General features: G+C 39.3%; 1 protein-coding gene across 2 annotated transcripts in view; it reads right to left on the bottom strand.

Annotated features, from left to right (window-relative positions):
- Positions 1–9,827: 9,827 nt before the first annotated feature.
- Positions 9,828–14,887, bottom strand: part of LOC138965030 (microtubule-associated protein futsch-like) — a 32,625-nt gene continuing 27,565 nt past the window's right edge. Inside the window, exons 4-5 of one of the 2 annotated variants that reach the window (XM_070337152.1) lie at positions 14,877–14,887; positions 9,828–14,080 (exon numbers count right to left, since the gene is read on the bottom strand). The exon at positions 14,877–14,887 is cut by the window's right edge and continues 166 nt beyond it. In XM_070337152.1, coding sequence (XP_070193253.1) covers positions 13,823–14,080; positions 14,877–14,887 — 269 coding nt within the window. In that variant the 3' untranslated portion in view covers positions 9,828–13,822. The remainder of the gene's footprint in view (positions 14,081–14,876) is intronic. The other variant, XM_070337153.1, reaches the window with a different exon arrangement.

Genomic DNA, 14,887 nt, shown 5'->3' on the forward strand with positions numbered 1-14,887 from the left:
CTCATTTTTCAACCGAATTGGTTGAAATTTTGGTCAAGTAATCTTCGACGAAGCCCGGACTTCGGTATTGCATTTCAGCTTGGTGGCTTAAAAATTAATTAATGACTTTGGTCATTAAAAATCTGAAAATTGTAAAAAAAAAATAAAAATTTATAAAACGATCCAAATTTACGTTTATCTTATTCTCCATCATTTGCTGATTCCAAAAACATATAAATATGTTATATTCGGATTAAAAACAAGCTCTGAAAATTAAATATATAAACATTATTATCAAAATTAAATTGTCGAAATCAATTTAAAAACACTTTCATCTTATTCCTTGTCGGTTCCTGATTCCAAAAACATATAGATATGATATGTTTGGATTAAAAACACGCTCAGAAAGTTAAAACAAAGAGAGGTACAGAAACGCGTGCTATCCTTCTTAGCGCAACTACTACCCCGCTCTTCTTGTCAATTTCACTGCCTTTGCCATGAGCGGTGGACTGACGATGCTACGAGTATACGGTCTTGCTGAAAAATGGCATTGCGTTCAGTTTCATTCTGTGAGTTCGACAGCTACTTGACTAAATATTATATTTTCGCCTTTCGCGACTTGTTTGTTTTGTTTTATTTGTTCACACTTTCAAGTCCTGTTTGTTCATTCGTTAAACTAGTTCAAAGCAGTACTTTTTACGTGACAGCAAGCCGGCGGTTTGGGCGTCGGCCGGTCAACACGAAATTTTTACTCAACGAAAAATGTACTCCCGAGTAAAAATTTCGTACGAAATTCTTACTCCGAGTACACCTTTCGTACGAGAAAAGAACCCCAAAAGGCACGAAAAAATTACTCCCTCCACGAAATTTGTACTCCCCATTTTTTGTACTTTCAGTAAAAATCTCGTACGCGAAAATGGTATGCGGGCGAAGGGATATTAGGGAGGTTTAGATATTGCGTCACGTCAGTACCCCGACCTCACCTATCCCTATCGAGAGAAGTCACGCAGAGGAATGTTGTAAAAACTGCTCGTAAGCTACCACGTCACGTATCAAAGTAAGGCAAAACTCCTTTTGAACATCATGCATTTCGTGCTTTAAAAAATCGTGGACAGCGCGCTAAAGTCTGCAACAATACCCAGTGTTGAAACTGCTGCTGTCATTGTGTGGGTGTCCATATCGCTGTGAGCAGTAATGTTCCACTGACCCACATCATACCGAGTGTCAACCAGCAGGTAAAGTCAATGATATATTTTTTTTTTTAAACAGAAAAGAAAAGTAGGGCAATCGAACTTCCAGCGTTGGCTTGTGTTCGTTCCGGGTCACAGGCCACCACACTTTCACCCCCTCTTATAGTGGTGTGTGTTGTGTGTAAGTGGGCGTCGTTGTGTTTCTGACTGTCGCCGTGTGATGTGCGAATGTGTGTATGTGTCAAGGAGCTCTGTACAGTACTCCTTGGTATGTGCCAGTGTGTATATGTGTGTGTGTTTGTATATCTGTCTGCTTGTCTGTCTGTCTGTCTGTGTAAATGGGCGACGCCATGTGTGTACGAGTGTGTTTGTGTGCGTGTGTGTGTGTATGTGTGTGTGTGTGTGTGTCTGTGTGTGTGTGTGTTTGTGGGTGTGCGTGTGTGCGTGCGTATGCGCATGCCTTTATGTGTGTACCCTTCAATTCAAATGAGTTGGACGGAACATTACTTTAGGGTCGTTTACAAAGTCTTTATGAAACAAAACATTCTTGCTGGGCAGTTTTACTAACCAAACTAAACAACAACCCCCCCCCCCCACCACACACACATGATACACGTGTGCATTGGGTAATTACCTAGCAGACTTGATCTGTTCCTGGGAAAAGGTTACTGTTATGCAGTCTTTTTAAACACACGCTTCCTCTCGCAAGGTACTTGCTTCCTGGGGAGTATTTTGATCGCGATGACATTTCTAAATTTAACTTGGGTCGTCCTTCCGTGCTTCATGGTTTGCTGTGATATCGCAGAGCCGTTGGAACGGGTCACCAGATTTATTTAATTTAAGTCAAGCAACCACACAACTAAAAAATGTGGTTTATGCGCCAGGATATAGGAAAATGCTGTAAGGGGAGGTCTCGTACTTTATTTGAATGGTTCATATTTAGATTTTAAAGTAATATGAGATACGTTGCCTTCACGTATAAAAATAGTTTTATACGTGATCACGCCCGTATCAGAAGCGAGCACAGCGATCGACAGTGGGAATACCCGCAGTGATAGGGGTGTAGTATGCACGTAACATGGTATCTAACGCTCAGAAGTTGTCAAAAAGAAGGTCACAGTGTTCACGTATTATCGAGACAACGACACATTTGCACTAAACTCTATTCTAGGGAAGCTTTTCCATTCTTTTCCTACCGGAGGGATTGAATTCATTCCACTGAACAGATTTAACTACAAAATACATTTGAACGAGCGGTATTTTGCTTTCAGTGTGTCTGCTTTTCAAAGTGAATCGAGGCGAGCACACTCAATAGGCCCACAGAAGGATACGCGACGTAAGTCTCAGCGCCTCGTTCGTGGGGTCATGCTCCACGGTAGATTCGTCACCTATGACGAAGTTACCGGCAGGGGTGGGCGGGTGTTTATGCTAAAGAGCTTATGCTTTCAGATGTTTGATTTGTGGGAGAGATTCAAGATTCACATTTTTTAGAGAGAGAGAGAGAGGGGGGGGGGGAGAGACCTCGAGAGAGAGAGGGAGAGAGAGAGAGAGAGAGAGTGTGTGTGTATGTGTGTGTGTGTGTGTGAGAGAGAGAGAGAGAGAGAGAGAGAGAGAGAGAGAGAGAGAGAGAGAGAGAGAGAGAGAGAGACACGGACGTACCGTCATACACCCACATCCATGACACGCACGCACACACACGACACACACACGCACGTACACACACACTGACAAACACACACACACCATCGCACATACACACACCATCGCACATACACACACACACACGCACGTACACGGCGCACAAACACTCACACACACCATCGCACACACACACACACGACTTCAACCCGCCTCACTGTCAAGGAGGCAGAGAAACTCAATGTGAGGAGAGGGAGGGGTGGAAGGAGGTGGGAGAGAGAGAGAGAGAGAGAGAGAGAGAGGGAGAGAGAGAGAGAGAGAGAGAGAGAGCCGCGCTCGGACAACTGTGGCGAAGTTACTGTGGCGAAGTTACCGGGACCGGTGACGAATCTACCGTGTGACGAACTTACTGGTAGCCTCTTGACACATCGGCGACAACGATGTATACAAACCAGAATTATGAAATATGGACTGAAGCGTGAAGGAAAGATTCCAGAAAATATTGAGCATCCTTACACGTACCTTCTCGGATGGTTGGACTTGATAAAATCTGACATACGTTGCGCTGACGTATGAAAGGAAGACCGTATACTCGTAGCATCGTCAGTCCACCGCTCATGGCAAAGGCAGTGAAATTGACAAGAAGAGCGGGGTAGTAGTTGCGCTAAGAAGGATAGCACGCTTTTCTGTACCTCTCTTTGTTTTAACTTTCTGAGCGTGTTTTTAATCCAAACATATCATATCTATATGTTTTTGGAATCAGGAACCGACAAGGAATAAGATGAAAGTGTTTTTAAATTGATTTCGACAATTGAATTTTGATAATAATTTTTATATATTTAATTTTCAGAGCTTGTTTTTAATCCAAATATAACATATTTATATGTTTTTGGAATCAGAAAATGATGGAGAATAAGATGAACGTAAATTTGGATCGTTTTATACATTTTTATTTTTTTTTTACAATTTTCAGATTTTTAATGACCAAAGTCATTAATTAATTTTTAAGCCACCAAGCTGAAATGCAATACCGAAGTCCGGGCTTCGTCGAAGATTACTTGACCAAAATTTCAACCAATTTGGTTGAAAAATGAGAGCGTGACAGTGCCGCCTCAACTTTCACGAAAAGCCGGATATGACGTCATCAAAGACATTTATCAACAAAATGAAAAAAACGTTCGGGGATTTCATACCCAGGAACTCTCATGTCAAATTTCATAAAGATCGGTCCAGTAGTTTAGTCTGAATCGCTCTACACACACACAGAGACACACACACACACATACACCACGACCCTCGTCTCGATTCCCCCCTCTACGTTAAAACATTTAGTCAAAACTTGACTAAATGTAAAAAGATCGAAAAACATCAAATTCTACCGATGTCGCTAAGCATCACGTGACTTTCAGCGATATCAGCGAAACGTTACATGAACTACACCTTGTGGTATTCCCTGTATACAGGGAATCCCCCTACAGGAACTCCACCTACAGGGAATCCCACTCTTTTGGTCGACATAGACCCCATCAGCCTCACGCGGCTGAGTCAGTGATAATTTTTACTCGTTCACTGACTTGCCTAGCCCCTGCGGCCGTTGTTTCAGTTTAGTGTATTTATAATAGAACATTTTGGGATTTTTAGTTTGTAATTTTCTCCTGTTTTATTTCAGTGGATAAATCAGTTTTATGAAACACCCGCGGGAGTTGGTTGGTGACCACATTCTTTGTATTTCGGTATTTAGTCACACAAATGAATGCCTTTTTTCAATAATGACTTCTCCCTTCAGCTTCCGGGAGGTCATGTGATATGGTCACATGCAACCAACCTTCCAACATGGCAGACAACATCTTCGTTTTTCTTGTGTTCCTGGTGCTTTCTCTGCTGTTTCCCGGCGTCGAAGCTTTCGACGCTGGTGATGGCATTGCTCTGTTTCTAGGACTGACCATTGGCATACTGGGAATATGTGCTTGTCTTGGTGTGTACGCACGGAGAAGGGGGAACGTGTAAACAAATTACAGACGACGTTTTCATCTTGACAGAATCAGCAAGTCATGAACATCCTCTTCGTCAGCGTCCTTGTTTTCATTTCAGAAGCAAACAGACATTTGGTAATACTGTTTCCAAGACCAAGAAAACTTCCAGTAACACTTGTGAATTTTACTACATATAAAGGATTTCTTGCAAATGAAATCAGCATTCAAGATCAGTGTGATGATAACACATTCACATGACACAGAAGAGGTCAGCGTTATCAAGAGACTGTCACCGTCACCCGAGTCAACTGGGCGGTGCAGACCATCACACGTGCTGAAGTAAGATGACATCTCTAATGAAGGAACAACTTCAAAACTGTTGCTAAAAAATGTCACCATCACAACAACAGAACAATAACTGCACATGTATCCAGTCTAGCTGTCATCTCTATAAAAAAATAAAAAAATGCTTCAACATACTTCCTTACCTCGTCAGAACTGACTTATCCAATTTCAGAATCAGGTGTACTAAAAGGAAGAACAGATGCATACATGCAAGAAAAAGTCGAAATTGTCTGCTAAAGGAGCTGCTTCAAGTGGGACAAGAAAGAACATTATCTGTGTCATCTCCAAAACATTGATGTGTTTTCTTCATATGTCACTTTGTCAGCGTTCAGAGTTCCTGTTTTATCCTTCAAACTTTGGTGCCACCATCGTCATCCTGAAATGTGCTGTGCTGTGACAACTTGTAGCATTGGCTGATGACTGGAGACGAATTTATGTACAATACGTTTCTTTTTTTAGTGCTTTGTTTGTGAGGGTGATGTGTGGAAACCGTTACTTTTAAAAGTGTGTATAACTTTATCATTCCAATCAGATTTAATATATATTCATTCAAATGATATCAGCTGAACCATCACTGGTAGCACTTATTGATTTTGTATTTTTTCATAAAAAGATATTTCCGCACATACACATGCACAATAACTAAGGATACACCTTGGTCATTTGGGGGTTCTATACATGTTCATTTGAAAAAGAATGCACTATTGCCTAATCATGCATGACGGGTTATTGTTTCCTGTTTTGTGATGAAAAAGTAATTGAAATCTGCATAAAATAGACACTAATACACACACAAAATTTTCATGGGATAATCATTGAAAGAAGGAGGGGGGGGGGGGGGGGGTTATAATACTCTACTACACACTTTTTAAAGCATTTAAATTTATCGGTTTTTTCTTCTTTTTTGATTTGTTCAGGACATTTCTGTTTTACTGATGTGTATTCAAGTGTTCTTGCGTTTCTATGTTGAATACAACAGTGAGGAGTAATAATGCCAAGGTTGAAGTCTTGTATCATTACTAAATTATCGTTGTGATGGAGAAACACATGTATTATACAATACTTCAAATGTTTCTGCAAAAGTTGAGGTCAACTGTGACCTTGATAATAACTTAAGCATGAGAGAAACTGTTAATGTGTGCAATGTATGATGAGTGAATGAGTGTTCATTTTGTTTTCTTTTCTAGGTTTAGATTTCCTTCAATTGTGTGTCAAATTTTCATGTTACAAAACAATTTTAGCAGAGTCTGCTTAAGGTGTTAATTGTGAGGAAACTAATGGAAGACTAATTAAAGGGAAAGTTTTCACATAGCAGTTAATTGTCAAAAAAGATGTTCGTCTTTTGTTTCGAAGATGACCGCAGACTCATGGCATGCTTGGATGTCTGGTCTGATGGGTACGGAGATGACTGAAGAGGCCAGTCCGGGGCAAGAAACCCCTCCCGCAGATATATAGGACACACATGAGCAAACATATTGTTGTGGTGTTGTGTTGGAGTGATTTGTAATAAGTTGGGTTTAATCATAATACATGCACTGTGATTTTTCTCTCAAATGGCATGGGAATCCAGTGGGTAGTAAGCTAGAGCGGATGCACTTGCTCTGCAGACATGGTTAAAAATTAAAAAAACCAATGTGGTTGTGAGTACATGTACAGGGAAATCCCAGTTTTGCGACTTTCAAAAATCTAAGAACATGAGGTCTCAAAAGGGGGGCGGGGATGTAGCTCAGTCGGTAGCGCGCTGGATTTGTATCCAGTTGGCCGCTGTCAGCGTGAGTTCGTCCCCACGTTCGGCGAGAGATTTATTTCTCAGAGTCAACTTTGTGTGCAGACTCTCCTCGGTGTCCGAACACCCCCGTGTGTACACGCAAGCACAAGACCAAGTGCGCACGAAAAAGATCCTGTAATCCATGTCAGAGTTCGGTGGGTTATAGAAACACGAAAATACCCAGCATGCTTCCTCCGAAAACGGCGTATGGCTGCCTAAATGGCAGGGTAAAAAATGGTCATACACGTAAAATTCCACTCGTGCAAAAAACACGAGTGTACGTGGGAGTTTCAGCCCACGAACGCAGAAGAAGAAGGTCTCAAAAGGGAGGGTGTCATAAAATGGAAGTAAATTTACATAGGCTATGAACAGAAGGTGTGAAAAAGGAGGGTCTTTAAAAGGAGAACATGGGGGTACTTACAAGTGGGGTTCCACTGTACCTGTTACAGTGATTGATGTGTAGCTGTCTTTTTGTGTGCATGTTTTCTTTTCTAAGGATTAGACACTTAATGCGACCATCAAGCTTACAGTAAAATTGTGTGTCATTAAAAAAAAAGTATATATATATATACAATGTATAATATATAGAAAAGATGGTCAAAATTCTTTGGAAATCATTTTGTTGCTACGTGTACATGTTTCTATTTTCCTCTTTTCTTTGCAGTCTTCCATATTTTAAAAAAAAACTTAACTTATTCTATTTATTTACTTATTTTTTGTTGATTTTGTTGGTACAAAACAGTACTTTTTTTCTGATATTTCGGTTTAGCATTAAGCTATAGAGAATAATCCTTTCATGAAGATTTTTCTCTCAATTGTTTCAAAAGGCTTAGTAAGTGAGTAAATCCTGGCTGTTACAATCTCAGTGTTGACAATGTTGCAATACATGTAGTGATATCCAGATCCATGTTACTCAGCCAGGGATTTGGTCGGAAGAGAAGACTAGTTTAAATCAAACGATAATATCAAAGGCTCATTTTCGTATGGGGATATGCATGCAGTTACTCAGTCTAGTTTGTCTTTTGACCAACAATTCAGTCATCGACAAGAAGACCAACAATTCTTGGTCCCACGACAGACTTTCAGCCCAAAACGGTCGGTTCCTTTGTTTGGTTATGCAGCAGAATTAGGCAATGATAAACAGTTTCTTCCCGCAGTGGGGCACTGCGGTTATGAAATTAAAAGCCCCTCCTGTTTTTGGAACCGCAGGAGCTTTCTAGTTTGCTGTTAGGTAGATTTTTGGTTCCTCTTTCCTGTCATGCTCTCTTTTTCTTCATGAATTCTTTTCTTTTTTCTGCCTTCTTGCTCATTCACCTGTATTTTTTCCAAAAATCTCTTCTCTTGCCGCTTGTCTCGCGATTCATGTATAGTTTAATCTGTTAGTGTTCTGATGTAAGTCCAGCAGTAGATAGGTTAAGCCTATTTTAACATACTGGAAACTGGTAATCTTCCAGTAGGTATTAATTTAGTTTTACTAAAGCCTGCTGGGACACAAGTAATGGGTTAGTGCATTTGTAAACAGGAATCGCTTGACAAGTGGCCCCCTTCATCCCCCCCTTCCTCGTCCTGATATGGCTCTGCGTAGTCGGCTGGACGTTAAGCAACAAATAAACAAACAAACAAATAAACAGTTTCTCCAGGGCATGGTTTTAGAACTGAATTACCGGTAGTGTTAACAATAAGCAATGTGATATGGTTTCTACAAATCTGAAAAATACTTACCAGAAGGAAATGTCAAATGTCAAGCTTGTTTGGAGAGTGACCTTTAGCTGTTATTATTTTTGTTGTTCTTGCTGATTTATTATAAAGTTTATTTGTATAAATGTTGGTGTTGTTCTTGTTGTCAAGAGAGAGTATGTGGGGATATTTGTGAAGTTGAGACTACGATGATGGTTGTGGATATTTGGTTCAAGAGTTGGGTTTCATGAAGTGCATCGTTATGCTGAAAAACGGGATCAATATTTTTTCTGTATTTGTTAGTAGACCATAATTAAGTAACTTGTACAAAAGCCTATTAATTAAGATACTCATTTTGCTTGCTATGTGTTGGTGGCTGGCAGTTTTCTTGTAATGTCCTAAATAATGATTAGCCTATATTACTTCTTTTTTTTATCCATGCTTTTATTGTTATGTACTGGTCACCAAGGCTGTTGTTAACAGTTTTGGCGTTAACCAGTAATTACAGGTATTTTAACGGTTGAAATGAGGAAATCCCGTAAAAAAAATTGGTTGCTGGTATGACCTACCGGTTGATTTGTAGAACTACCGGGGTTTTTTTTTCGCTGGTAAAACAACAAAACCAGTACCGATACTCTTGAGTTTGACTCTTACTCACAGGTTCCAATGACCAGCCAGTTTGCATCATAAAAGTTTGTGTATCGGTTTGAAAAAATACTAGCGCCATCACTGGTAAACCTCTTTATCCCTTTGTTCCTTTTTGTGTGTTTTTGTTCTTCCTGCACTCAGGGTATAGTGTACTGTGCCTTTTTTTCTTTTCTTTCTTTGGGCTTTTTATTTTTGGTGAATGATTGGTGTATTTGGGTTGCTCCAGTTGGTGCAAGACTTTGCTGATATTGTGATTCTTAAAGCATGACATGGAGTAAACATTTGTATGATAGGTTCATTGTGGTGTGCACTTGTTCATTTCATCTATATGTTTTGAAACATAATGATTTTCATTGAGCAAAATAAGAAAGTATGTCTCCAAGTTACTCAGGGTGTCAGTTTTTAGTATTTTTCTGGATATGTGTGCGTGAATATGTCATAATGTGTGTGTGCGCGCACATGCGTGTGTGTTTTAGTGAGCATGCAATTAAGTGAGTGCATGAGTGTGTGCGTGCATGTGTGTATATGTGTGTGTGTGTTTGTGTTCACACATGATATGTTTGATAACAACTTTTACATACATGAACACACTGCATGAAAACAGGAGGCCACATTCCTAAGCATCTTTACTGTACCAACTCCAAGCACAAAGCATGCTACACACGAATTCAGAAGATTATTCGCATAAGCAGAACGCTGAAAAGAAAAGAGAACCTCGTCACACGACCTATCCATGTAGTCATTTTGCTCAAACTTGCCATCAAATTATCCTTTATTTTTTTCGTGAATTTTTTTCATTAACTTTTCTTTCATATAAGACTTTTCTGTTTTATATTCCGAAACAATGTACAATAAAAGTTATTTACACATCAGAAGTCAGATCGAAAAGCTTGAACTTTGTGGAGCAGCTCACCACTCTGATTTTATGATAATGAGATCCACAGTAAACAAGACCCATAAGTACTTTTTCATTTCAAGTAAGTTGAAAAATCGGTGCCCGTATAATTTTTAATAAAGTAGACATTTTCATTCTCACTGTGACAAGTTTGAATAAAAATGTTTTCTGTTAGAAAAGTCTTAAATAAGTTTTGAGAATCATAAACAAAATGTACAGAACTTTACACTGTGCAGCTATAAGTACAGAGTCTCTGTGGCGTAACTTAAACCTATGTAGCCCATACCTAATACATATCTGATGAAAAAGTTTACAAAGAAACCAAAAAGAAACGGACCAGTATCATAAATATAAGACTGTAAACATGTGGGTTTATGTTTGACTATTTGACATTATGTGTAAAGGCACAAGTACCTATTTTTGATACCAATAAATAGCAAAAGTTCACAAAGAAAAACAACAACAGACCAATATCATAATCATACCATGTACATGTGGGTTTACATTGGATAATACATTATGGGTGAAGGCACAGGTACCTATTTTTGATACCAATAAAAAGCAAAAAATTCAGGATATCCAACCTGTTTGAAAGTGTCTTATTATAATTTTTTTTTCAAAGTGATCAACATTGCTGGGTTTTAGTTTGGCCATGTGAAATCTAAACAATAAACTGCATAAAGAGAGAAAAATACATTTTTCAACCTTTAAAGATAGCTTTGCCTTTGTATAAATTGTTACTTTTTTAATTGAGATAAAAATACTGCACAAAGCATTAACATTATGTACATACACATTATATATGACTAGAAAATCTTATGCTTACATAAAATAAGATAAAAAGATATTGCTTTCAGTCAAGTATTGCACAAACATTGGCCAACAAAGACACAGCTTGGTTGAAGAAAAGAGACGGAAAGAGGCTGTACATGCATATAAGCAAGCTATACTTTTCAGATGGTAAAGTTCTGCAAAATGCTGAAGCACAGAAGCAATTCTTCTTCTTTTTTAATCTAAAATTGAAAACCACATAGGTGCACTTAATGCAAAACCTACATATTAAAACAAAAAACAAAAAACAAAAAAACAAAAGTTTTAAAAACACACAAGTAAAACAAACACACACACAAAAAAAGGCTATACTTTTTTTTTTTTAAAGCCAACAGAAGGAAATTGAAAAGTTCATTAAAAAAAAAAGTGTGATGAACTCACGAGGCAGGAACATAATCATAATTTCATATCCAGCTTTTACATTGGTACTTGGCTGGCAAGCCAAAAAACCCAAAACACCAACAACTTATTTTCCATATGCACTAAATGGCTGCTAAATCAAGCATGCAGTGATTTTCTTTTTAATATTGTCTTCAGATGTCATCTAGCTCTTTCATGGTGACATTTGTGCTCAGATCGAATGGAAGCAAATTACCCCTGGCACCTGTTCTCTTCTTCCTTCCGCATTGGTCAAAGGCAATCAAAAGAAAATATCATCTTCAGACACTAACAAACAAACAGTGTCAAGAAAAGTGGCACACACAAATTAAAAACACAGAACATATGCAACAACACCAAAAGAAAGAAAGAAAGAAAGAGAGAGAGAGAGAGAGAGAGAGAGAGAGAGGGAGGGAGGGAGAGAAAGAGAGTCTGAGAGAGAGAGAGAGAGAGAGAGAGAGAGAAAGAGAGAGAGAGAGAGAGAATGACAATTTTTTATTCAACAAGGGTAATAGAATAAGCAGTGATTTGTTTTTTTACATCTGGCAAGAGAGAGATCGAGAGAGAGAGACTGAGGGGGGGGGGGGGGGGGGCTAACACAGATGGTACAACTTACTAAGAGCAAAATCTCGGCACTTTGCCTTTCCTTTGAAGCAACAAAACAACCACATACATTGTATAATTGTATGCATGACTACCACCTCAGCTATTATTTTCAATATGATAAACCGCCTCGAGCATCTATGACCGCTCTTTTCCAAATTGTCTCCCCCTCGACTTCTATTTTGACTGTATTTAGAAACCAAACTATACTAAGCCGGGAAGGAATAACAACCTGCCAATAGCATCATACCTTTTCTTTAAGCATCGTCAACCTATGTGTGGCCCCTTTTTGTCATCAGTCTTATATAAATCCATCAAATTTCAATATCATCACTGATTTGCCTCAGATTTGCCTATATCATGTTAAAAACTGCCAGTATGCTGACGTTTTGCTGAGTGTTCTCTTTTACTCCATGTACCTTGATCTTAACTCCCATCTTTCTCACAACAACCAAGGAGGGAAGGGAGAGGGGAACACCGTGTCTTTACAAGAAGTATTCTGTACTAAAGTTAAAAAAAGAATTTTTTTTACACTTATGCTGTGACTCCTCTCCTCTGCAGTCCTGAAAGTTCATCATCGTTTTGAAAAACTGTAAAATGCTCCGGTTGTCTGCTCAGCTATACACGACATTCACCCGTTAAAGAGTAACGGTTTTATATTTTTACGAAGATGTACAATAAACTGAAAGGGAAAGATACAAAAGTATAAGAAAACTCACCAAATCAACAACAGCACACATTGTTAAATTATTATGTATATGTACAGAAAGACTCTTTGTAGTTTGAACTGACAGAAACTACTCCGGTACAAACCAAAAAGACATATTGTGTTACAAAAGCAATCATATTCAAACCGATTCTATTAAGTAATATCTACAGTAATGGGAAGACATATACAGGATGGAGGAAAAAGAAAGTGGTGTGAATAGGGTTGCCTAGGCATGCATGGTAACCAATATATGAATGTTTGTTAAAAATACTTCTTTACAAAAATGACAAAACAAAATATCACTCAGATAAGAAAGTTAAATTCAAAAACAAATTCCATCCAGTAAAAATGTAAAAAAAGATTTAGCATCACAAAGTTTAGAGAGGGCGAAGGTGAAACAGCTAGGAAAACAACACGCGTCTGCTATGACTGATCTCACCTTAATCAATGCTCATCCAGTTTACTTTATAAATATACAATATTTATGTCATGTTCAGAAAAGTCTGTAACTTTAAAATAGTGAAGTAGACAACGGGGAAACGAAACCTTAAGTCTTCTACTTACTATTTAAAAGGACCGTATTTAAAGGGACCGTATTTCCCTCGAGCATGCTTATATACGTTCTAAAGTTTTTAAGCAATACATGATGACATGTTATTCTTTCACTTCTTGAAAAACTATCAGTGCCGTTTCGATGAACTCATCGCAAATACGTTATCTTGTTCAACAAATGTCTAGATCTTTTTTTTAACTACAAAAGTTTTTAACCTACATCAAAACCCACTGTCTTATAAACAACTTTTTATAAAGTAAGAAAAAACAGCCAAAAATATCGGCCCCAATGTTTCTCCGAAAGGAGATAAGAAACCACTTTTTCTCAAAAGAGAGGAAACTTCTCATTTCTCGCAAAGGGAGTTTACAAAAAAATCCTTGTCCGTTACAAGACAGGCAAATTCGCGCTCCTTCTTGAAACAGAACAAGATCAAAACACCGTTCTGAGTGTAATGAGAACCTGACAAGTCGTTTCAACACTGAGAAACTCGTCACATTTCACCTCAGGTCCCTTTCTGTTCTCCCTTTTGTGCTTGTCATCCTCGCAGCAAAGTAAAACCTCTTGTTTGTCGAAAGAGAAGTAACTATCTCCCGGATACACGTTCTTCAAACAGCTCAGCAAAGGCGGGGGGTAGCCTAGAGGATGGTGCAGCAAATCATGCCCTCAGGGTTGTGGTCTCGGAGAAGGCTCTCCTTCTCTCGCCCCGTCTCAGGGGGCAATGCACCGTCGGCTTTGATGGGCTGCCCCTCCACGGCTACCCCGTCGGCCGCTGATAGGGTGAGCTGGGGACCCTCTCCCTTCTTGATGGTGGCGTCACGGTTCTCCGTGGTGTAGAGGACGGCGGGGGTGTCTTTCCCCACCGCAAGGTCCGTCTTGCCGTCGCTGGAGTTGGCCTTGGTAGGAGGAAGAGAATGAAAATTAGTTTGGTTTTAATGTGGTGAACTGATACCATGCTTATAGCTTCTCATTCCCAGGCTTACCCAGCCATCACCTTTAACACGCACGCACGAATGCACACACACACGCACGTACACACACGCACGTACACACACACACACACACACCGTGGGACACATACACACAAATAAACACACAGTATGCTCGCACACACACATTTAGTCGTGCCAATACACACGTGCAGACGATGTACATGGAGTGTCTCAGAGTCGGAGAGCGAGCGAGCGAGCGCGAGAGTAACTGAGAGAGAGAGAGAGAGAGAGAGAGAGAGAGAGAGAGAGAGAGAGAGAGAGAGAGAGAGAGAGAGACTGAGACAGACAGACAGAGACAGACAGAGACAGAGAGACAGACACAGAGAGACAGACAAAGAGAGACAGAGAGAAAGCATGGCAACACACTACAGTAGTACACACAAAGTAGACGTCATAAATGCAGACAACGCCTTTCATAAAGATATACAGTTCGATAATGTATTCATCATATATCAAAAACATCGGAGATATGATTGTATATGCTTTCAAAACATACTGTGCAATAACATACTGACCTCAAACATGTAATTTCTGCAATTTGCGACTCATGTCCAGGGCTCATGATCATTATGCCAAACCAATGATAAGGATGATGTGCTGAGATACAGCATTACATAAGCAAAGAAACCGAAAAAACACCGAAATGAAATAAGTTGAAAATCAGCCATCTTGTCCCGTCAGTGCAGGTATGTAATTATACCTCTTCACCAG

The sequence above is a fragment of the Littorina saxatilis genome, linkage group LG4, assembly GCF_037325665.1.
Source record: "Littorina saxatilis isolate snail1 linkage group LG4, US_GU_Lsax_2.0, whole genome shotgun sequence".
Lineage (NCBI taxonomy): Eukaryota > Metazoa > Mollusca > Gastropoda > Littorinimorpha > Littorinidae > Littorina > Littorina saxatilis.